Here is a 21879-nt window from a genome sequence, read left to right as displayed (position 1 = left end):
TGTGAATGATATAGAAGGAGGTGCAAACAGGAAGCTATCCCAAGGTCACGTGTGGGACCAGGTTCCCAAAGTGCCGGCCGGCGCCTGCACTGTGCGCCTCAGCTTTGCAGGGATAGAGTGAGGCGCGTCTCCCAAAATCTTTTGGAAGTTTCAACCAAGCCCGTCCAACGCCAATCAACCCCCATCGAAGCCCGCGAATTCATTGCGACCACAACGCCATTCCCGAACGCTCCGCTACACCAATTTCAGACGAAAGCCTTGATACGCGAATAATTGACCCCCGGCAACCGACGCCCCCGCCGCGACGATGGTCCAGATCAGTGAGGTTAAGGGAAACAGTCGCGAGAACCGCACTGCTGCCCACACCCACATTAAGGGCCTAGGATTGAAGCAAGATGGCACGGCAGAGAAGCAAGCGTCTGGTTTCGTCGGCCAAACCACAGCAAGAGAGGTCAGCGGCATCCCTCGTGGTTGCGCAGCGTAATTACTGACAGATCTGCCGAAATTTAGGCATGCGGTATCGTAGTCGATCTCATTCGCGCTCACAAGATGGCCGGTCGCGGTGTTCTGCTCGCCGGTGGACCTGGGACAGGAAAGACGGCCCTTGCGCTTGCCATCAGCCAAGAGCTTGGAACCAAGATCCCCTTCTGCCCGATTGTTGGCAGCGAAATCTACTCGACAGAAGTAAAGAAGACCGAGGTATTGATGGAGAACTTCCGCCGCGCAATCGGCCTGAAGGTCCGGGAAACGAAGGAGGTCTACGAGGGCGAGGTGACAGAGCTCACTCCCGAGGAGGCTGAGAACCCTCTGGGCGGATACGGCAAGACCATCAGCACACTCCTGATCGGCCTGAAGAGCGCGAAGGGGCAGAAGAAGCTGCGGTTGGACCCGAGCATATACGAGGCCATCCAGAAGGAGAGAGTTTCGGTGGGAGATGTCATCTATATTGAGGCGAACACTGGTGCCTGCAAGCGCGTGGGAAGATCAGATGCCTATGCGACCGAGTTTGATCTGGAGGCCGAGGAGTACGTGCCCATCCCGAAGGGTGAGGTGCACAAGAAGAAGGAGATCGTGCAGGACGTTACTCTTCATGACCTCGACGTCGCCAACGCTCGGCCCCAAGGTGGTCAAGATATTATGAGCATGATGGGACAGCTGATGAAGCCCAAGATGACCGAGATCACGGACAAGCTGCGCGGCGAGATCAACAAGGTGGTGAGTAAGTACATCGACCAGGGCGTTGCAGAGCTTGTCCCTGGCGTGCTTTTCATCGATGAGGTAAGCGGAACTTTCATGTCCTGTCTGACGCGAACTGAGACCGGTGGATTAATCTTCAACAACAGGCGCACATGCTCGATGTCGAGTGTTTCACGTACCTGAACCGGGCCCTGGAATCGAACATCTCCCCGATTGTCGTGCTGGCATCCAACAGAGGAATGGCCACCCTTCGCGGTACGGACGACATCGTCGCGGCGCACGGCATCCCTACCGACTTTTTGACTCGTCTTCTCATCGTTCCCACGACGCCCTACCAGCTGGACGAGATCAAGCGGATTGTTCGCATCAGAGCCACGACCGAGGGTGTGCCTATCACCGATGCCGCCCTGGACAAGATTGCGGAACACGGCGTTCGCATCAGCCTGCGGTACTGCCTGCAACTGCTGACACCCGCCAGGTAAGTGAAGAAATGATCGGTTTCTTGTTCCTGCTGCTGGCTTCCCACCGCTTTCTCTTACTCATCCCCATGCGGTTTCCCCTCTCTCTTGAATCGTGGATCGACCGGCTAGTGTGAGACATCCGGGCTAACCCCAATGAAAGCATTCTTTCCAAGGCAAACGGCCGCAGCCAAATCGATGTCCAGGACGTGGCTGAGTGCGAGGACCTCTTCCTGGACTCGCGGCGCAGCGCCAGCCTTCTGAGCAGCGAAAACGGACGAGGTTACATCTCGTGAGAGGAGTCAACAGAGGCATGCTTGTTCGGTAGGATAGAGAGTGAGAGGTCACGGTCCCCCGTTTAGTTTCTCGGATGAAGGATGGCGACGGCGTTGTAAAAGAACTTGTCACATTATCGAAGACCAGAACAGGTAATTCACGGCGTTTTATTTGCTGTGATAATTTACGATGATGATATTCCGTGGGAGATACCGGTCAGTTGTCTCAGTCGGGTCCGTGAGAACCAAGTTGTGTTGTTGAGTTTCCAAGGGGCGAGCAAACGAATGCCGGGTGACATGTCCTCTGGGCCACGAGCGACGAGTGATTTCCCGTTGGTTCCCATTTCCTTGTCTCGAGTTGGCCCAGACCCCCCGAGAAGCGAAAGTGGGTGGGCGAGAGAGAGAGCAACGCTGTTTGCAAAACAAAAGCCCAGATGAGGAAAAAAAGTAGGGCCGCCCTCCCGATTATAAGACATTCGCAGGCCGCGAACCAGAAAAACAATACCTAACGAGAGACATCCACGCACCGCCCGATGCCGATGCCGCCTTTACCCTAACCAGAGGCAATTGGCAATGGGGGGACTTGTAGGTAGCCAGCCCTTCACCGCGTCTTCAGTCTCCCGTTCTGAACCCTGGTCCCACATCTCATCCCAGGGTACTCTGGCGCTCATCATCAGAGACATCACCAACGCCAAACGCATTGTGTCCTTGCCGATCAAATTTTAAAAACATTTCCAAGAAGACAGGAAGAAGAACCCACTGGAACGAAGAATTATGGTAAACGCCTGGGGGGGGGGGGGGGGGGGTTTCTCGCCTTCTTCCCTTTCATCACGTGGGAGCTGATGTTTCTCCCAGCCTAGACCACTTTCGGCCAGGGGTGGTTGTGTTGGTTCGACGTACATCCCATTGTCTTTGTTCTTTTGGTGGGAGCGCGGGTTTTGATTGAACATTCCAACCGACCTACTTGCATTCATTCCCCTTCTTTCACTTATTCTTTCCCTTGCACTGTTCTCCGCCTGGCCCTGGCACACCACACCCATACCACACCACCACCGCGGACAAGCAAGGTCATTGTTTTTGACGTCTCACAGGGCCATCGGTCTGCAGTCGGTATGCATGCTTTCCTTTGAGGAGAGGCTGGCTGAGGGGATCTCGGCGCCGTTAGGTGAGGAAAAGCAGGGGGCGAAGGAGGAAAAGAAGGTAGCCGCGCCCGCCGCGGTAGATGTTGCAGTAGTACCATCACTTAGTAGTTCGCCGACCCAGAAACATCGTCTGGTAGGGGACCAGACAGAGAGAGAGAGGAGGAGGAGGAGGGCGTACGTGCGGTGTTGCCAAGCCTTTTCTGAATTGCAGACGACATGAAAGGATGAAATTCTTAAAATAACACCCAAGAATAAGGCTGCTTTGAGTGCTGCATCTCCCTCGTCTGTATCTCTCGACCTGTATAATTTCCCCATTCTCAACCTTTAAGCATGACCTGGACAGGGTAGTAGGGACGGGGGGTAAGAATTCTTCAAAGCCCGTGGCCTTGCGCGCGGTGTGTCGCTCTGGTCACCCAACATCTCATTATCCATCTTTCCTCGCCTCGTCGCCGCTGCCGCCGCGTCTTTCTCTCCGCCTTCTTGTCCTCCGCTCTGCAACTTCGGACTTGGACCCGAAGGGAACCTATCATTTTGTTCTCCGGGGTCGCAAGAAAGGGGCCAAAACGCATCTGCCCATCTGCTTTTTCCCAGTTGCGAACAGAAAGCACTGGTGGACAGAGTGAGTTGAGTCGTCCCGGCCACGGAACAAACGCTTCCTCACAAAGGAGCTCTACCCTCATCTGCAACAGCTTGGGTGCCGGAACATTCCCGAGACATTTCCCCAAAACCATCGTTTTCCTCTCTCGTCCGTTCGTACGCTGTCTGTTCTGTTTCTTCATTCTGTTCGCTCCTCTCGAAACCTGCTGCTCCCTCCCTCCACTTCTCTTGCTGCTGCAGCTGCTCCTTGCCGCGCCTTCTCCGTTGTCGTTGCTGTTCGTCGTCACCGCCGCCGCCGCAACAACAACGTACCGCCCTGCCCTCACCCCCAATGTCCTTTCTGCTCCATAATGGCAACCGTCATCTTTGAACATAAGGTCATTGAGTTGGACGGTCATTGTCTGCCCCGTCTCTGCTGAATAGGTAGCCGCCATCTCGAAACCACAAAGAAGACGTACAGAACGGAGCGAACAATCGTCTCGACGAGGGGAGAGTAAGAGAGGGAATCTCGGCTGTCTTGTCTCGTTCCAGTTCCCCGATATACCTCTCCATCTGTCTCTCTCACGTCCTTCCAAATACTTATTGCCATTCTTCTTCGCTCAAGCTCCCACACACCACCTGTCCCGCCATCTCTTCCAAACCAAACCAAACCCTGGCATCCCGTCGTGTTTCTCACCGTATACAACATACACGCCCCCCCGTCTGTCGCTGCTATCCTTCTCCAAACGCCCCTCTCCGAAGCATGGTGTAAGTCCAAACGTCGCAGAGCCAAGCCAACAAGCCGAACCGACCGCCATCTACCACCTGTCCCCGTTTCCACCACCACCACCCTCACACCCGTTTGCACCTCCTCCCAACCTTTCAGGTCCCAAGATGACAGATGTGATTTCTACTCCCAGACCGCGGCGGTCAACCTCTTCTTCTGGGGGCAACTCTGCCCAGTCGACCATGGAGCGCAGAGCAAGCCAGGGGACAGACGAAGGACCTGACTCTGTAGGCTCAGCTGGTAGTCGAGCTAGCAGGAAACGCGCTGCTTCTATCGACGTTGAGGAAGCAAACAACAGCTCGAGGGCGAGAGAGTACAGCTTGGAGACAGGACCGATGGGCGGCGAGGGCAGCAAAGACTACATTTGTCTATGCACGCCCGCTCTGAAAGTTCCAAGACCACGCAACGGTAAGTTCGACACCCGCTTCCTTTGGTTCATCCTTCGCCAGAATATGCCGATGCTCTCTGTTGCAGACGCATTATGAGACGAGAAACTCGGCAGGCGGTCTTTGTTGTTTGATTCAAATCGGCAGCTGGACACTTGTGCAACGCCTGTTGGCTAACGCTGCTGTTCTTTGATAGCCTTCATCTTATACAGACAGCACCACCAGGCCCAGGTCATCGCGCAACACCCAGGACTCTCCAATCCAGAGATATCCAAGATCATTGGCGAGCAGTGGAGGATACAACCCGAAGACGTCAAGGATAGCTGGAAGAAGCTCGCAGAAGAAGAGAAAATACGACATCAACGACAATATCCCGACTACCGATACCAACCAAGACGCGGTGGACGACCGGGAAGCCGGTCGGGCCCATCCTCTGGAGGAGACACGGGACGTTGCCCCAAGTGCGGAGGCAGATTCATCGCCACGCCCAGAACGCCTTCAACACCGTTTATCACACCGACTGCAGCAAAATCGAGCATGCCTCCTCACCATCCGAGAGATTTGCGGGGCGGCGGCGGCGACAGCGAGCAGCTCCGCCATGCTTTGCCTGGCGGTAAACAACCCATGCAATACCAATACGGCAACTTGCGAGACGTCGACGAAGAGTATGAGGCGACCTCGCCATCGCCGGAGCTCAAGCGGCGCCGCTTCAACGCCATGGGCCACTACCAAGCCGTCTCGTCACCGGGTCCGTACACCGGGCACCCTCTATCGAGACAGCCCCGATCGTCGCTGAGCATGCCGGGAACACCGCCTGTGCCGGGTTACGGACCCTTGCCTGGCCCTTCTGCACTCGCGAGGTCTGGCCACGGCACCATGGCGCCTCCTCCGCGCCCGCATCACCCTGGATACGCAGGACCGAACCGCGGCTCTGCCTTTGACGAAAGCCTTCGTCTGCCGCCTTTGCAGACCCAGAACTCCCCGCCGCTTGGCAGAGATGGCGACACGAACGACCGCCCAAGCGCACACCCGGCCGCTGGTTTGGGCATTGCAAACTCGCGAGACGCCTGGGCGCAGAGTATCGAAGCCATGATTATGACGATACCTTTCCTGAGCAAGCTGAAGGTGCTGCAAAAGATCAGCCCGACTCTGGCACCGCCAGGCCCTACCAGCCCTGACATCGAGACCCGTGGCGCAGTCATTGCCGTTGAAGGGGCTGATCCCCGGCAGCTGGAGCAGGTCGGCACAGCCATCCACCGATCTCTGTTGGGCCTGACGGAGATTGACCTGAAGATCTGGAGCGAGGCACCCACCACACCTATCTCAGTCATGTCTGCTGAAGAAGACACCAAGATGAACGACACCGCTTCCGTCTCCAGCAGCAGAAAGAGCAGCCATTCACAGCCGAGTCTCCAGGCATCGGAGCTGTTCTCCAACTACATGCAGACCATGGTGAGGTGGCACGAGAAGTCGAGGGAGATCGTCAAGCACGTCACCACCAAGCCAGCCTTCGGACTTGATGATCATCCGCCGAGCAGAAGAGCGTCGGAGGGAGAGGTGCTGGTCGGCTCGAGGCACAACTCGATCTCGTTGCCAGCCAAGACACCTATTGCGTTGCTCCCTATGGGTTTTAGTTTGACCATCTCGGACAAGTACGCTTGTATGATACCCATTTCCGACTCGTACGCCCCTGTCGACCATTGGCAATGGATGTCAACCCTTTGGAGAGGTGTCATTGGCCCCGACCTCGTCATTTATGTCAAGACTGCAGCGGAGGACGAAGTTGTCCGAGGAGGTGCCGTGGAGTTCAGAGGTCCCGGTGTAATTGTGGTCAGGATTGCGCACGGCAAATCACTAGACGAGAAGGCTGAGCGGCGCATTTGTTTCGAGGTGATCGAGTGGATCCGGGGCGCCAGTTTCCAGGAGGGATTTGGCCGAGATTGACAACGGCGAAAAAAGCGAATTTAATGATTTGATATCCTTATGTTTTGGCGATTTGGTCAGAGTTGATAGTCGGGTTGAGACCGTTTCTTGTCTTATTTCTCGACATAGCGTAGGCGTAGATAGGAAAATAACGAGCCGTCATGATCGAATGAGTCTTGCGAAGAGTCCGTTTGCAATCACGAGAAGTCGACATTGCGGGAGGATGTTGATTCGCATGTAAAGTGAAAATCAATCGAACTGGAGGGCAGGATTGCAGCATTGCGAGCCAAGGGCATGATTCGCACAGAGGTTCGCGCTGATATGCAAGCTCAGAGGCGCCAATGTGCCATGTCAGGGCAAGTAAGACAATGTCTCTGTCTGAATCTTTGAAGGCCGTTTGCTGCTTTGTTGTGTTGGCTGTTAGTGCTGTTTTTTTGCATTGTCTGCACTGCGGAGCTCTCTCATTGACTTGTGCTTGTTGTGCAATGCTGTTTTATGCTAAGTAGGATGTCCATATGGGCGTGATATCGCACTGTATGGACCCTGAGTTGCAAGGCAAGGCAGATGCACAGGCCAATCAGGCACAAGTTTGAATTGACATACATCACCCCAGCATAGCTCCAATTGCCCCTGCAGCTGGCGCCGCAGCAAGCTCCGGGCTGGTCTCAGCGCGTTTATTCTACTGGACGCGCATCCAATGCCCCCTAGAATGACATCTAAACACAACGTCAACATCCACACCACATCACGGGGAGCTTCTCCATAGGCCCGCACCCAACGACAACACAACATCGAATATGCTTATATCTTAACGAAGGGCGCTTGCAACAATGTCGGACCTAGGAGTTGGACAGACGGTGCGTCTGTCAGATGGTCGGACCGGCATCGTGCGCTTCGTCGGCACTACCCACTTCGCTAGCGGTGATTGGGTCGGCATCGAGCTCGAGGACGACAGCGGGAAGAACGATGGAAGCGTTCAGGGCGAACGGTATTTTGATTGTGGAATGGGCCATGGCATGTTCGTGCGGCCCACGACGTTGGCCATCATCGCCCAGGCCCCGGCGACTGCGAAGCCCGCAGCTCGCAGGCCTAGCCGGCCGAGCAGCTTCAATCCTGGCACCGGGCGGGCGGCGACGGATTCGGGATTGACTAAGAGGATGAGCCTGAACGCGCCGAGTCCGAGCCCGGGACCTAAGGGGTCTCGGCCGTCTTCGGGTATGCCCAGGGTAAGTGTCCGTCCCGTTGTATCGGCTTAGATCAAGGGACAGATGATTGACATGAAGCGACCAGTCTCCGACCAAGTCACCAACAAAACAGCTCGGATCAGCTACTTCGAGTGGCGCGCCATCACGGACTACTACCCCGTCAAACACTCGCACCTCGGCTGTGGGAACAAAGACGACGCGGCCAGGCGCATCAAGCACGCGAACGTCCATGGGCCCTCCGCCGATACCTACCACGCGGACGCGGCAGCCGTCGACTTCTTCAGTATCGGGGAGGTCAACCGCCACAAGGCCAACCAGCGGCCGGCTCTCCATGACTGGGAGAACAGCCTCTTCTACCAGACGACCATCGGCAGACATGGGAGGTGGAAAGTCCACCGAGAGTGGGGATGATGCTACATCGCCATCCAAGGATATCGGCGACAACAGCCCCGTCCAAGCAAGGACAAAAGCCCTCGAGAAGCTGACATCAGGGTCAGCCGGCCCTTCAAGTACATCCGCAAGACCAGCGGCGACAACTACCGCCCGTTCTACAACAAACGCAGCCGCTGCCAACAAGGAAATCGAGGACCTCAAGGCCAAGTTGAAGGTCCTTGAACGAAAGAGATTAGAGGACAGGGAAAAACTGAAACAGCTGGAGCAAGTCCAAGGCGAGAGGGATAGATTCGAGTCCATCATTCAAAAGCTGCAAGCCAAGTATCAACCGCAGCAGAACGAGAACAATGAGCTGCGCAAACAGTTGAAGGAGGCGGAGACTAGGTTCGAATCCATCGAGAACATCCAGATGGAGCACGAGACGGCTTTGGAGCTGGCAACACTGGATCGAGAGATGGCCGAGGAGACGGCAGAGGTTCTTAAGGTCGAGCTCGAAGCTTTGAAGCAAAAGTCGGAAGAACTGGAGCTCGAGGTGGAAATTCTCCGCGAGGAGAACGCAGAGTTCGGACAGGGCATGTCATCGGAAGAGCGTGCCAGCACTGGCTGGTTACAAATGGAGAGAACCAACGAGCGCCTTCGTGAGGCTCTTCTGCGACTTCGAGACTTGACGCAACAACAAGAGGAGGAGCTCAAGGACCAGATTAAGACCCTGGAGAGCGACTTGCAAGACTACACCGCTATGCAAGAGCAATTTGAAGCAGCCAAGGAGAAGCTTGCCCAGTCTGAGGCGGCTGTCGAGGATCTCCGCCAGCAACTGGACACGGCGCTCGGCGCCGAAGACATGATCGAGGATCTGACCGAGCGCAACATGAGTATGTCTGAGCAGATCGAAGAGCTCAAGGCCGTGATCGAGGATCTCGAGAATCTTAAGGAGGTTAACGACGAGCTTGAAATCAATCACGTGCAAAACGAGAAGGAGATGCAGGAGGAACTCGACTTCAAGGACAGTGTCATTGCTGAGCAGGCTCGACGGGCAGGCGAGCAGGAGGAGGCCTTGGAGGATATGGAATATACTCTGTCCCGCTTCCGAGGTCTTGTAACCAGCCTTCAAAGCGATCTTGAGGACATGCGTGCATCGCACGCAGTGACTGAGACGGAGTCTGAACAGCTCAACAGCAAGTCCCGTGCTATGATGGACTTGAACATGAAGCTTCAGATATCTGCTTCCAAGGCCCAGGTCAAGACAATCGACCTGGAGCTGCGCAGGCTGGAGGCTCAGGAAGCTGAGCAGCATCTCGAGATCGTCAAGCTCTTCCTTCCCGATACCTACAAGGAGGACCAAGACTCTGTTCTCGCCCTGCTGCGCTTCAAGAGACTGGCTTTCAAGGCCGAGCTTCTGCAGGGCTTCATCAAGGAGCGTGTCAACGGTCAAACCCACCCCGGCCACGAAGACGACATCTTTGCTGCATGCGACGCCATTGACAAGCTCACATGGGTTGCCTCCATGTGCGAGCGCTTCACCAATGCCATCAGCCACTGCTCCATCGAGCAGTTCCAGCGATACCAGAATGCCTTGTTCGAGCTGGAGCCTGTGGAGCGTGCTCTCAATGGATGGATCGACGGTCTCCGCCGAGATGAGCTCAAGGAGAAGAAGTGCGCGGATGAACTCCAGCGCACCATTGCACTCATGTCGCATCTCGCCGAGGTCCATCTCACGAATGACTTGCCCGACTTTGCTGAGGATACGTACATGCAGACTCTGGTGATGCAGAGCCACCTCGACTCTGCCGCTACCACTTTCGCTACTTTGCGCGCTATGATCGAACGAGTTGTGCCCGCGGAGTCTGATGAGGACGAGATGGCGCAGCACTTTAATAAGAAGGCCGAGCTGGTCGTCACCCAGACCCGCAGCGCCAAGGTTATTGCTGGCAAGGCTGTCAGAGCTCTCCAGGACCTCAAGGCCAGGTCTCTGGCGCTGCCGCATGAGACCAAGGAGTCGTTTGAGCAGTGCTTGGATGCCACCCGCCAACTTGCTGCCTTGGCTCGCGAGATTGGTCTCGATCTTCACCTTCTTCTGCATGAGGAGGGCCGCAGTGAGCCATACACGCACCGCGAGATCCAAGATACAATTGCCAAGGCCACCGTTAAGGTCGCTATGTCGAGCGAGTCCGATCTGTTCTCCACCTACTTGTCTAGACTTCGCACCCTTACAAGTCAAATATCTGACTTGGCTGCACTCAGCACGGACTTGTCGCAGACTCAGGAGTTCGACGTCACTCCCGCGCCATGGAAGCTCCGGTCCCTGGAGCTCAAGGCCATCAAGACGATCCCCGTCGACGCTGAGGAGGAAATGCGCCGCCTTAAGGAGGAGCACAATGAGGCCCGCAGGGCTATTGCGCAGCGCGAGGAGACCCTCAGCACGGCGAACCTCAAGATCGAGACCCTCGAGTCGCGTATGAAGGATGCTAATGCCAAAGCCTCTCGTATCGAGGATCTCGAGGCCCAAATCGAGGCCGCCAAGCAAAAGGCCGCCAGTCTTGCGGAGGACATTGACAAGCAGGATCGCGAGCTTAAGACTTTGGAGACGGACCGCGACAAATGGAAGAAGATTGCTGGCGACAGCAAGGCCTTCGCGGACGGTGCCGGTGCGGCGGGTGCCAAGGCTGGACAGGAGCGTGCCGTCGCCACGGCTCGGGAGATGGACGCTCTCAAGAGCGACATTGCAAGCCTGCAAGCCGCCGTGCGCTATCTTCGCGAGGACAACAGACGTGCCAGGACGACAGAGCAGCATAACTACGATTGGCTGGCCGAGCCACTCACAAAGGCCCCATCGGTCGTCGAGCAGCGTCGTGCTTTGGTCATGGCCGAGGGCAAGGACGTGCTCAGCGAACTAGTCAAGTTCACAACATCTGCAAAGGTGTACGATCTGGGCACTTTGCCAGAAGACAAGCTGGCTTGGAAGCCGGCGCGCAGTACCCCGCAGTACCATGCGGCCAAGCAGAAGGAGGACCTCGCGGCGTGGAAGAGCTGGCGGGACTCGGTGCTGAAGAAGTCGGAGGTGGTACTGGGCCGCAAGGATGCCGCGGCGGAGAAGAAGCAAATGATGAGAAGCGTGGCGGCGAGGCTGCAGATTCGTCTGCCGGACGTGGACGGCAAGATGGTGCCCGGCGGCGGGCGAGATGTGCAGATTGTTGGATCACGCGAGTGGGAAGGATTGCAGGGCCGCCTGGCGGCAGTATGATTATCATGCAATGATGCTCGGTGGTAGTAGGACCAGTGGCTAGATATACCCCCCCATCCTTATGCTCAGCATCTATCTCTTTTTCCACACGCTTTGTACGATGTTTTTGTCGGTGAAATGTATGTGTCCCCGTCCGTGATATCGTCATGATTCGTGGTCCCGGTTTATCCTTATGATATGCATGTCTAGAAAAATGGCACCTTTTTTTTTTGTCCGAATCTCTCTCTGTCTCTCTCTCTCGCTCGAAGATCTTGGGGGCGGCTCCTATCAAGCTTTGCCCTTGCCCTTTTTCTTCTTCGAAGCCTTCTCCTCCGCACCACTGCCACCACCACCACCCGCGGCCTGTCCCATCAACGCCGCCATCGGGTCTCCTCCGCCCTGCATCTCCTTCATCATGTCCTTGAACAGGTTCTCGCTGACGCCGCCGCCCGTCATGGCGGGGCTGAAGTACGGCAACAGGTCGCCCATCTTCCAGCCGCGGGGGACGGCCGGCTTGGGCCACGGCTTGCCCGGGTCGGGCGCGGGGGCGCCCTGCACGCGGGCCTTGAGCGCGGCGCTGTTCTCCGTCGTGGGGTTCTCCTTCAGGTGCTTCGCGACGAGGATGTAGAGGTGGTGCTTGTTCTTAATGTCGGGCATGCCGGGCGGCTTCGCGTTGGGCGACGCCTTGCCGCCGTCCTTGCCGCGCCCGGCCTCCCCGCCGAAGCGTATCCTGATCTTGACGCGGCCCGGGTTCGCCCAGTCCTTGGGGTGGAACTTTGCCGGCTCGAAGAGCGTCGGCAGGCGCAGCGCCGCGCACGCGTTGACGATCTCGCGGGCGATGGGGTTCATGACGGCCAGCTCGCGAGGCACGCGGCGGCCCTCGGCACGGGTGCGGCGCGCGTCAAAGTAGATCGGGTACAGGCACTGGAAGTCGGCGTACTGCTTCGGGTCGTTGGTCGTCTGGAACTCGGACGACCCTGCGCCGGCGCGCGGGGCGGCGTTGGCCGCCGACGGGATGTTGGCGGGGTTGATGCGCGAGGCGGCGGCGGCTGCTGCTTGGGCGGCCGAGGTGGAGGAGGACTTGGGTTCGACCCGTCGCATAATGTCCATGTCGTTGAACTCTTCAATGTCGCCCTCGGAAGGGTCCGAGTTCTCGAGGTCGCTGTCCTCCACCTCTTCTACCCGTGGGTGTGACATTTTGTTGGAGTATTGATATGGTAATGGAGTGCGTGTGGCTTGGCTTTGCGATGCAGTCGTGTGCCTCTTGACGGGGGGCGGGCGTCGTTGTCGTCGTCGTGGGGTGTTGGTGGTGTATTGTTGAATCTGGGAGGTGAGGATACAGTTGTCGATTGGGAAAGCGGCTCTACTAGTCCCCTCTGGGATTTTGCATGGCAAACGTGTGTGGGGTTGGGAAACGACGGTTCGCCGTGGTGGGGGAAAATGACACTGCGGGGCCCACCGTGGCGGCCAGGGTTCACCTCAAGAGCTGGACGTGCGTGCTAAAGCGGGACAGCTTGTCGGAACGTCATCTCATAACGATGTTCAACAACGGCTTCACCCCAAAACATGGGATGGGAGCGTCACAAAGAGCAACGGTTTCAGGAAATAATATTGAATTAGCCGCAAGAAGAGGAATGTTCCGACATTTTGCCAGTTGTTCGTCCATCTACGAACACATACTACACCCCAGCTGTCTATCTATCCCGATTGCGTCCTATGTGCAACCAGACCAGAGCATAAATCTGCATCTCCCCAAGTAAATTGTCCTTCCTCCTCGAGAACGATCTTTCGGTTTCTAGTTCTCGTGGATCTTGGCATTCTTGAATTTCGTACCAGGGGGGTGGTCAGTAATGCGGAACTTGCAAAATGGATGGGTGCAAGTGTTGCCGACCACGCTGGGGCACTGAGGAATAGTGAGCAATGGACTCTTCCAAGAAGAAAAACACAGGATACAACTTACGTGATGTCCATAAATGCAGTTTTCGACGTCGCACTCCTGACCACTGGTGCAGGGGTTCAGACGGGTCAAATAAGCAATGGCATTGATTTCGTCTGCGTTAGGACGATACTTGTGCTCAAAGCAGCATTCGTCACCCTTGGCGCAGGGTCCACGGAGGTAGTGGTTGTTGCATAGCTTTGCGGCCCCAGTCCGTTTCTTGATGTTCTCCAGAGCTGACTGGTTAATGGGGATCGGGGGATCAACCCCGCGCTCGCCAGGATTCCATGTTGGAGTGTGCGGTTTCGGCTGAGAGGCCGTCCGAATTGGGATGTTGACGTTTTTGTTGGCTAACGGAGTTGTGATTTGAGGAGGTGGACTCGCTTTGGTGACGCCGGCCCAGGAAGAAGAGGAGGGCGTAGTGGCGGAGGCTGGCGAAGAAACTGCAAGAGTTGGCGACGTGGTCGTCGGTTTGAAGTAGGTGGATTCAGCCGAGCGATCGCCACTTCGGTCAACAAGTTTTTGGCTTCGGAAAAGGCTGGGGAGAGGGTCCAGAATGTGGACATTGGTATTTTTCAGCTCTCTGACCGTTGCAAAGCCCTCAATAAGGCTCACTCTCGCGCGGGTATCCGCATCCTGAAGGATCTCGTCAAGAAACGGAGCGTATCCTGCGTCGTGGGAGATGCCTAGCAAAATCTGTCTGCAATTGTAGTTTCTCAAATGCCATCGCGTAGCCTCTGCACAGGGTAATCGAGTCAGCAACTGGCCAAGCACAACGAGGCTGCCCAACAGGGGCTGACATCTTGGGTCGCGTGACCTGCCGAATAACCATCCCAGAGTCGGCAGCATCGCGGGAAACGTACCTTTGATTTTCGAGTCGGCACGTTCCTTACCGTGACCGACGTCTATGAAATCAAATGAAGCTTTAGCTTGTGTAAAGCCTAACGAAAACTCCTTGAGTTCGGACTCGCTATCCAAGCAGCCGTCACGGCGCATGGCTCTTGCGAGGCCCGACATGTTTGCGCAAACTTTGGCAATAATCTCAACTTCGCCGGATTGGCTGCCAACGTATTCGGCGACGGCGGATCGAAGGGCGTAGGCCGCTTGCTTGCCACCCTCGATACCCTGCTTGATGTATGTTTCTTGGAACTGAATTGCTCGAGTCAGCGTTTGATCAAAATACCAGGATAGAGACCGAGGTTCCACGTACAAGGAGGCCATCGCCGTCAATAAGTATCAAGACGTAGGGATTGCGGTTCTACAAAGTTCAGCAACTCTGAGCCTCCAAACAGGCTGCTGTCCAGCAACCGGTGGTTCCTCTGTTTACCTTGAGATAGTTGTTATCTGACTCAAGGCCCGACAGCGTCTGCTGCATCTCTCTTCTCGAAATGGTGGCATGGTCAAGATCGAGCTCAGCGTTGCGCAGCTTCTGCTTGAGGATTCTGTTTTCTTCTCCAATTGTACGCTCAATCTCTTTGGCATATATCAAAAGGTCCTGTGGAAGAAAGAGACGATTAGCTCAATGAAGCATTTCATCTGGCATTCCGAACTCCAATTCTATGCGAAAAAGTGAAATTCCAGCAGGAACGGAGCGGTGGTTCATCTCGTCGCGCATCGCATGCAAATGGTAATGGGGCGGGGCAGAGACGATGAGGTGAGACACCAAGCAGGCGAGGCATTGTACAGCGCGAAGCCTCCCCAGAGAGCCACGGCGATATGTACCAGACAGGGCCGGATTGGGCTGAGCTACCTAGGCCGATGGAGCTGTCTGGGGAAGAGCAAATAAGGTATGCTTTGCAGCGGCGGGCATGGGTTTGGAATGGAGCTTTGGTCTCTCTGCAGACCAGAAGGAAGCTTAAAGGAAGCCCCATTTGAAGGGTAGGAAACGGGAAGGAAGACTCGAACAGGGGATGAAAGGGAAAAGCGAAACCCACCTTCATCAACTGGTCGCTGGCAGCTTGATAACCCTGCAAGGTTTGATAACGGCCGACAAAGTCCATGATTTCGGAGCTCATTGCGACGGGTTTCGCTCTCTCCATGCTCTTGAGGCCGATAGCAGATGGGAAGCGAACGTTGACACCGGGCGGAGAGGAAAGGGAAGGCAATGGGGACTGGCTCGTAAGAAGGTAGGGAGCAGCAGGGGTTGTATTGGCGTTGGTAGAGAAGGTGGAAGAGGTGGTGGTGGTGCTGCTTTTGGTCGACATTTTGGATTGAGAGACTGGGGCTGGGTGTGACCCGGCCGATGCTGCAGGTGCAGGTAGGTAGATAGGTGGGTGTGGGTGCAGGCGATGTGAGGTGAGGAAAGGAAAGGCAAGGTATCGATGGTAAGGCAGCAAGCAGCAGGTGAGGGTGGACTTGTTGTGCACAAGTGACTGCAAGAGGGTAGACAGCAGGGACGGGATGTCTGCAGTTGCTATTGGTGCTTAGGGGAGACGACACAGGCAATAGAATAAAGTACCGTGCCTGTGCTTGGGTCGCGTTTGGTATCACCAGCCGCCCAAGGCAGATTCAGGGTCGGGGAAGGTAAGATAGGTAGGTACTGTGAGACTGAGGTAAGGTAGGTAGGTGTGCGAGGTATGCCTGCTGTCTGTAGGTAGGTAAGGTCGAGCGAGGTGCGTTGCGCCTGCCTGCCTTGTCCTCTTCTTATTCGACCAAACAAACCTAAATACGGTAATCTGCTCTGTGGAAGGTCTCCCTGCTGGAAGGAAAGAGAAGCGTGCGGTTCGTGTGTTGATCAGGCTTGCGCGAGTGGCAGCAAGAGCGGCGAAAGTCAGGTAGGAGACGGAAAAAGGTTTTATCTGGCTGACCGCGACTCTGCAAAGCAAAAAAAAAAAAAAAAAAAAAAATCGTGCGTTCAGGTAATTAAAGGTGACGTGCCTTTGCAAAGAGAGACCACGCGGTGCAGTAAGGACGGGGGACGATAGGTGACCAATTCGAACTTGGATCGCCAAAGGATGCAAAGGGAAAGACGAAGGAGGAAAGGTTAAGGTAAGGTAGGTAGAGTGGTGATGATGCTTGCGCAGGGCTGGATTTGGCTGGGGCTGGAATGCGATGCGATGCGATATGCGATGCGATATGCGATGCGATGCGACCAAGGCGTTCCGAGTCGGACAAGCTAACGTAGTCAGGACCTTCACCTCAAGCTAATGCGAGGTTGATGAAAGTAGCGATGGAGGCGAGCGCGATCTAATGTGGACAGCGAGAATGCCTCGAGGCAAGGAGAGTGTAAGATAGTTAAGTGACACGCTGTGAGGCGACGCAAGGCGGTGGTGGTGCAGCAGCGGTGGGAGGTAATGGATGTATGTATGTATGTCTGAGATTGCGAGACCAGGGCTGGGCTGGTCAACGACAAAACCGGTGAATAATTAACGGTCAGACTGAAAAGGCAACCTCGACGAATATCGAACTGGCTTGGTCCAACGTTGGGCGTGTGTCTCGCAGCCGTGCTGTGTGAACGTCCCCGGCGTCCTCGAATTTATAGGAAACGACCCCTGGTCATGCGAATGGTCCAACTGTCTTTTCAACATGCAGATTTCTGTTTCCTGCTTTCTGTTTCTTGCTTAGACGGACGCGCAGAGGAAACAGAAAGGCATGCAGAAAGAGAAAGAGAGGGAGAAAGAAAGAAAGCGGTGAGCCAGAAGCAACCTGCATCTGATTTCCTGCTGGGTCCCGGTACAAATTTTCTGGATGGAGACTGCTGATGGTCGTCTCTGCGGTCGAAGCTGGGGAAAAAGGATTTACGGATGGAAGCGATTGCAGGAAAAGGAAAAAGCAATTGTGTGATAAGACGTCAGACACGCCACGACGCGTCCACTGGCGTAGATTGATTTCTTTTCCTCCCCTGGCAGCTTGGTTGGGGGGGAAAAATTCAAAAATTTAATGCGATGAAAAAATTGCCCACCTATCGTCTCACTTTCTCGGATACGAGTCCGCCCAGTCTTGTCGTCGCTCCCGTCTTTCCTGGGCTAGGTACGGATACCTCGCCTTATTACACTGCGGGTATCCCTGTCACCAACCAACATGTTCCATTCACAAGACACATTAATCAAGTATCGATTTGAGGGCATTTTCTTGTTTTGAGTAATAAATCGTTGTAGATTGTTTCCCTCTCACCCCTTTCGGACGCCCGTCCTCAATCTCGCATCGTTGCTATCTCTCCTCCTAAAGTGACCAAATTGGATCGATTGCACTTTGTGAACATGGCGTTTGCAAATGCACATCTGGTCCTGGAACCGGCAAGCAACCGTACCAAGCGAGCAGCGTCTCCGCTGGCGCTAAATCGCATGCCGTGGCCCCGCACGTTGGGGATCCCCCGACTGCCCTCTGTGCCCTCTGCCACCTAACTGGGTTGCTGACATCTTGACAGGGGACGTCCGGCGTCAACTCAACGACCGTGGAAGTGCACAATCGAGCCCACCAACAAATACAGCCAATGACAATACGCCAAAGTCATGTACTCAGCCGCCGCCACCAAGCGAGCCTCTCTCATCTGCTGTTCTCTTGTGTTTTGTTTGAACACCAATGTCGCCTTGTCGTTTGCTCAGAGTCCTCACACTCCTTCTTTTTGTTTCCAGAGCATTCCCCATTGTCGGCTGATCAAGTCTAGGCCGCCGCCCTTTTCGTGGCTTTCGCTTCTTTCCTGTCAACTAAGCTTCCAAATTGGGTTTCAAGCGGTCGTCGGGTCGTACTGGTTTAGAATATTCCACACACTATCGTTCCCAAAATCACCTTCAAACGTCTGTCCGGCTGCCGGTGGTGGCGGCGTCGCTGCCCCCCATGCCGGTAATGATCCGTCCTCCGGTATTCCGTTCAGGTCGTGATAGATGAGATCTCCCATCGGGAAGAGTGGCGCGATCGAGGTAAAGTCCCAGCTATTAGGCATCGTCCATTCCGAGTGCGATGAGGGCAGGGGGTACGAGGATGTCTCTGGTGCTGTTGGCAGCGATGTCGGTGTTGCTACGGTGCTGCTCTTGCTAACTGGCGTGTCTGCTGTGTTCGCCGTCGTTGACACGGAACCACGTGCTGATATGCTGCTGCTACTCTCCGTCGTTGACGCGGGCGTCTGCGCTGCGATACTCGACAAGCTTGGCGGCGGCGCCGGATTCCCTACTGCTTTCTTGAACTTAACGAATATCGCTTGCAAGACTCCTTTGGCGGCCTTTGCCAGGGGGTTTCTCTCTTGCATCGCCTCGAACCTCTCCGTTGTCCAGTGGAAGTGCTGCATGGCGCTTCCTGCCATATCCAGATTCTCTTTCGGGAAGAGGATGTATATTGTCGCCATCAGCACCACGGCATCAAAGCTTCCAAAGAATAGCGAGAAGCTAGTTGCCTAGTCAGTGATGAATCACGTCTCTTACCCATGAAAACTTACTTGCGCCACGACCCTGCGTCGAGACCCTGGAACGTGAGCATTTGGCGATGCAGCATTTCGATGCTCGCCTTGAGCGCTTCGGTCCGGCTCTTTGGTCTGTTGAAGATGTAGGGCCGGTGCAGTGCCATCAAGTTGAACAAGTTCATCTGCGGCAAGTAAAAACGGGCCGATTGAAGCCAGTAGCATGATGGCTCGTCATCCCACCTCCTGTCTGGATTCTCCAGACGAAAATAGGCGGGTGTCGTTTCGTCCAGTTCCATACACATCTGGTGTACACGATCGACCTTGGAATAGTCTTTGGGACACGGGCCATCGTGCTCCAACTCTAGGATCTCCCGCATCGGTCCCACGAGCTTGAATGCCCAGATACCCCTGGTCAATGGCGTCGGGGGGTCTTTCTCATCGTCTCTTGGCGCAATGGGTGTCTTGCGACGGTCCTTTGGTAACGGCGTATCTATCGGCAAACTTGGCGGAAGTATGCGCCAGTCAATGCTACCAGGACGTCCCAGTACTAACGCACAATGAATGTCCCTGTTCGGTGTCAGCCGAGTCATGTCCCGCCATCCTTGTTCGCGGCAGTTGCTCTCACCATGTCATCAGAACCATGTATAACTTGCGTCTCCGCTGAATCAACCACATGTTTTCCAGAACATCTTCAGTCTCACCGCTGACTGGCTGGGGATCCAAGCTATCCCGGTGCATACCGATTTCTTGGGCGTCTCTAATCGCACTACCGATGGCATGCCACTTCATTCGGTGTAAGTTTCGAGAGTCTCTGGAAAAACACACAACAATCACTTACCGACTCGGTTACTTTGGCCATGTATTTGAGAAATGCCGCCCGGAGGAAGGACGCTTGGACCGTCGTCAGGGTGATTTGCCGCTTTCCTAGCAATGACAAAATCCCCACGCCAGACTCGCTGTAGTCTGCGGCCAGATCTTCAAAGGTCATATTCCCAGCATACTTGAGATGCTCGTAGAACTCATGTGACCCTTCAGGAAGGGTCAAAAGAGCCGTGGCCAAAACCTGGAACAGCAAGGCTGGGAACACTCTCAAGTCAGGCGAGAGGCCCTGCGGTCCCGAGTTGGAGAGAACGCTGAAGGGCAGGTTGTTCCACTCGGCAAATTGCTGCATAAAAAGATCCTCTTCCAGGGCGTAGTACTGCCAGTTGAACTCGCGGAAGTAGACCTCAATAAGCTTCTCGATGTAGCCCTTGGCCGGCAGTTGTCTGATCAGCGACTTGTACCGCTCTTTTGTAGCGAATTGATCCTCCATCTGAGTTGCACCGCTCAAATGGGACATGGAGCCGTCGCCATTTGCGCTTTCGATTTTTCTCATGAGGCCGAGTGTTGATGCCCCGGCGTGGGAGTAACCCCAATTCGCGGCGACATTGGATAGGCTTTGGACCTGCGTCATCCTCGAACCCTCGACCTCCGCTTTCCGATGCTCTTTCGCAGTCGGCGCGCCGGTCTCGTATTTGCACGCGTCCTGTTTATTGCGTGACTTACAATTGGCGCAGGGCAAGTCTCGATCACACTACGGCAGCAATGTCAGTCTTGTTGCAGGATAACTTGGCAACGAGGCGCTCGAAATAGTGGTAGACTGACCTTTTGCTTGCGCCGATGGCACTCTGTGCAAGATATCACAACTCTTCTGCGCTTCTTTGGTGGCGGGCGAGCATCTTGAGTTTGGCCATGGGGCGGATTTTGGGTCGGCGCCGGGTTCTGATTCTGCCCCTCCCGCGCGGACGGCGAGCTTTCGGAGCTGTTGCGCCGGTCGTCGGCCATCGTCGGCCGTCGTGGTAGTCGATTCCTCTAGAGAGTTGGTGGTGAGGAGAACGGGAGGAGCGTATCGTATGCGGGGAGACGCGGCGCGATCTGCGAAGGTGGGCGCGGCGATCGATAAATCGTACGTCGAACGTGTGGGAGCTGTGTCTTTGGATTCCACGCTGGCTTAGAGCGTTGTAGGCCCAGTGGATGGTGCGGTGTTGAGAGCGCGCAGGCCGGCGCAAAGCAGAAAAAAAAAGAAGCAGCAATGCAGCCGGCGCGTGCGCTTTTGGTGAGTCTTTGTCGAGGATTTGTGGTCGGCAGATTTGGTGATTACGGAAGCAAGGTCCCAGTTCTTCTCTACCTTGTCTCCGTCAGGGAAGGAGGTGGAATGGACGGACACGGAGAATATGGAAAAACTGTGTACTTCGTCAGGTAAGGAGGTTTGACGGTATGGACCCGCCACAAGCAAACTCGATGGACAGGGCCTCCTCTTGCTGCATTGGCCAGGTGGGCAGTAGAACAGATGGGAAGAAGAGTTGAGACAGGCAAAGCAGAAGAAGCGAGACCGACAACAGCGGTGGGCAGGGCCAAGAGATGCGAAAGCTGGGAATAGGACAGGCGAATGTGTATGAATGATCCGTCTTGCAAGATATGTAAATGTGCCGGGGCCCAGAATGGCAGGCAGTCTGCTTCTGCTTTCTGCTTCTTACTTCCTACCAACCACGACGAGAGGTGACGCTGCGGCAAGGCATGTGGCCGGTCGACGGTGGGGCCGGGAGACGGTCTAAGGTAGGGTAACCCAGGAGCTCGGGGCAGAGTAAGGTACTTCAATGGTAAGTGGAAATCCCTAAGGCCTTCTTAACCCCGAGAAGCCGGCCATCCATCATCCATTGCACCACCTCACTCACTGGCACTGCACACCATCAAACCAGGCGCGGTGACACGAGTATCGCGGGAGAAGATTTAAGGTATGCGACTTGCAGACCTGCCACGGCAAACTCGCATTGGACAAGGCAAGACAAGATACGACGGGAACCGACGAGACCCAATACACACACACACAGGCATGCCGTCAACGACGCAACCGCGAACGAGCGGCCGCCTCAAGGCAGCATACTCTGCTTTCTGGCACAAGCTAAGATAGCTTCCTGGTTTGCGATCGCTTACATGCAGCAGGTTGTAGCAAAACGTGGGGTGGCCTGGTCTTGCTGCTTTGCCGACATGGAGTGGCCCCTCAGAT

At 55.4% G+C, this 21879-nt stretch overlaps 6 protein-coding genes across 6 annotated transcripts; 3 read left to right on the top strand and 3 right to left on the bottom strand.

Annotated features, from left to right (window-relative positions):
- Nucleotides 1-307: 307 nt before the first annotated feature.
- RVB1 (RuvB-like helicase 1) lies at nt 308-1951 on the top strand (the record flags this gene model as incomplete). The annotated part of the gene is made up of 4 exons (XM_032035590.1): nt 308-451; nt 511-1278; nt 1344-1675; nt 1819-1951. 4 exons carry the CDS (start codon nt 308-310, stop codon nt 1949-1951), a joined length of 1377 nt encoding a protein of 458 aa, XP_031885408.1.
- A 2591-nt stretch (nt 1952-4542) lies between these two features.
- RFG1 (Repressor of filamentous growth 1) lies at nt 4543-6765 on the top strand (the record flags this gene model as incomplete). Its single annotated transcript, XM_032035591.2, has 2 exons — nt 4543-4843; nt 5018-6765. The coding sequence occupies 2 exons, from the start codon at nt 4543-4545 to the stop codon at nt 6763-6765; spliced, it is 2049 nt and encodes a 682-aa protein (XP_031885415.2).
- Nucleotides 6766-7574: 809 nt separating this feature from the next.
- Nucleotides 7575-11583, top strand: ro-3 (Dynactin, 150 kDa isoform; the record flags this gene model as incomplete). Its single annotated transcript, XM_032035592.1, has 2 exons — nt 7575-7970; nt 8035-11583. 2 exons carry the CDS (start codon nt 7575-7577, stop codon nt 11581-11583), a joined length of 3945 nt encoding a protein of 1314 aa, XP_031885414.1.
- Nucleotides 11584-11850: 267 nt separating this feature from the next.
- Nucleotides 11851-12759, bottom strand: SEC65 (Signal recognition particle SEC65 subunit; the record flags this gene model as incomplete). Its single annotated transcript, XM_032035593.1, has 1 exon — nt 11851-12759. The coding sequence occupies one exon, from the start codon at nt 12757-12759 to the stop codon at nt 11851-11853; it is 909 nt and encodes a 302-aa protein (XP_031885413.1).
- A 598-nt stretch (nt 12760-13357) lies between these two features.
- On the bottom strand, nt 13358-15702 carry CGGC5_v009315 (uncharacterized protein; the record flags this gene model as incomplete). Its single annotated transcript, XM_032035594.2, has 6 exons — nt 13358-13465; nt 13523-14235; nt 14362-14647; nt 14709-14756; nt 14826-14993; nt 15433-15702. The coding sequence occupies 6 exons, from the start codon at nt 15700-15702 to the stop codon at nt 13358-13360; spliced, it is 1593 nt and encodes a 530-aa protein (XP_031885412.2).
- Nucleotides 15703-18047: 2345 nt separating this feature from the next.
- On the bottom strand, nt 18048-20657 carry CGGC5_v009314 (putative transcriptional regulatory protein; the record flags this gene model as incomplete). The annotated part of the gene is made up of 6 exons (XM_066152155.1): nt 18048-18129; nt 18187-18819; nt 18870-19400; nt 19459-19616; nt 19672-20406; nt 20478-20657. 6 exons carry the CDS (start codon nt 20655-20657, stop codon nt 18048-18050), a joined length of 2319 nt encoding a protein of 772 aa, XP_066008398.1.
- Between the last annotated feature and the right edge of the window lie 1222 nt (nt 20658-21879).

This window comes from Colletotrichum fructicola (genome assembly GCF_000319635.2).
Source record: "Colletotrichum fructicola Nara gc5 chromosome Unknown KSG_Nara_v1_contig05, whole genome shotgun sequence".
In the NCBI taxonomy this organism is placed as follows: Eukaryota; Fungi; Ascomycota; class Sordariomycetes; order Glomerellales; family Glomerellaceae; genus Colletotrichum; species Colletotrichum fructicola.
Note: the sequence above shows the minus strand (reverse complement) of the source record. Positions and strands in the feature narration are given on the sequence as shown.